This window comes from Bison bison, unplaced genomic scaffold (assembly GCF_000754665.1).
Source record: "Bison bison bison isolate TAMUID 2011002044 unplaced genomic scaffold, Bison_UMD1.0 scf7180017864080, whole genome shotgun sequence".
In the NCBI taxonomy this organism is placed as follows: Eukaryota; Metazoa; Chordata; class Mammalia; order Artiodactyla; family Bovidae; genus Bison; species Bison bison.
The window spans coordinates 2,041,443-2,042,141 of record NW_011494652.1 but is presented as its reverse complement, the minus strand read 5'-3'; the positions used below and the strand labels follow the sequence as shown (position 1 = coordinate 2,042,141).

Genomic DNA, 699 nt, shown 5'->3' with positions numbered 1-699 from the left:
TGGAGGGCTCCTTGACGATGATGGTGGGGATGGGGATGGAGCACGTCTTCTCGGGGCTGTCCTCCACGTTGGACTGTTTCACCAGCATGCCCTTCCGCCGGGCGGGCTTGGCTGGCACGTACACGGCCTTGCTGGCGATCTTCCCCACCTCGGAGTACGGGTTTTCGGGCATCTGGCCCCTCTTGCCACGGAAGTTGGCCTGGGGGCCGGCGCCGCGACTGTAGAGGTCCTCGGAGTCCAGGGAGTAGCGGTCAACCTCCCGCCTGTGGTAGAGCCCCTTCTCCCGCACGATGGTGGCCACCGTGTCGGAGCGAGCGGCCGGGGACACCTTGGCGGCGGGGTTCTGGTTGAACGCGGGCTTGATTGTCCCGTAGACTCGTGGAGTTGGAGACTTGGGGCAGTTGTAGGCGGTGGGGGAGGGTGGCGGTGGAGACGGGGGCACTGACTGCGGCGGGGGCGGGATGTCCTCGGAGGTGTCCGGCATGGACAGGCTTCTGGTGAACTTGAGCATTGGCGGGGCCAGAAACTGCCGCTCCTCCTCCGTTATCCCTACAAGCAGAAGACAGGTTTAAATTTACATCACGGTGAGGACAGACAGCCCCGCGATGCTCTGAGGGTGGTGTGACACGCTAAGTCTCCTCTAAACTCACGAGGAATCACGATGCACACTTGTTCACGGAACACAGCACACAAGCCACA

General features: G+C 62.8%; 1 protein-coding gene across 1 annotated transcript in view; it reads right to left on the bottom strand.

Moving 5' to 3' along the window:
- SHANK2 (SH3 and multiple ankyrin repeat domains 2) overlaps window positions 1–699 on the bottom strand; it is a 563,331-nt gene that overhangs the window by 10,559 nt on the left and 552,073 nt on the right. Inside the window, exon 30 of the mRNA XM_010837814.1 lies at window positions 2–549. Within this exon, the coding sequence (XP_010836116.1) occupies window positions 2–549 (548 nt within the window). The remainder of the gene's footprint in view (window position 1; window positions 550–699) is intronic.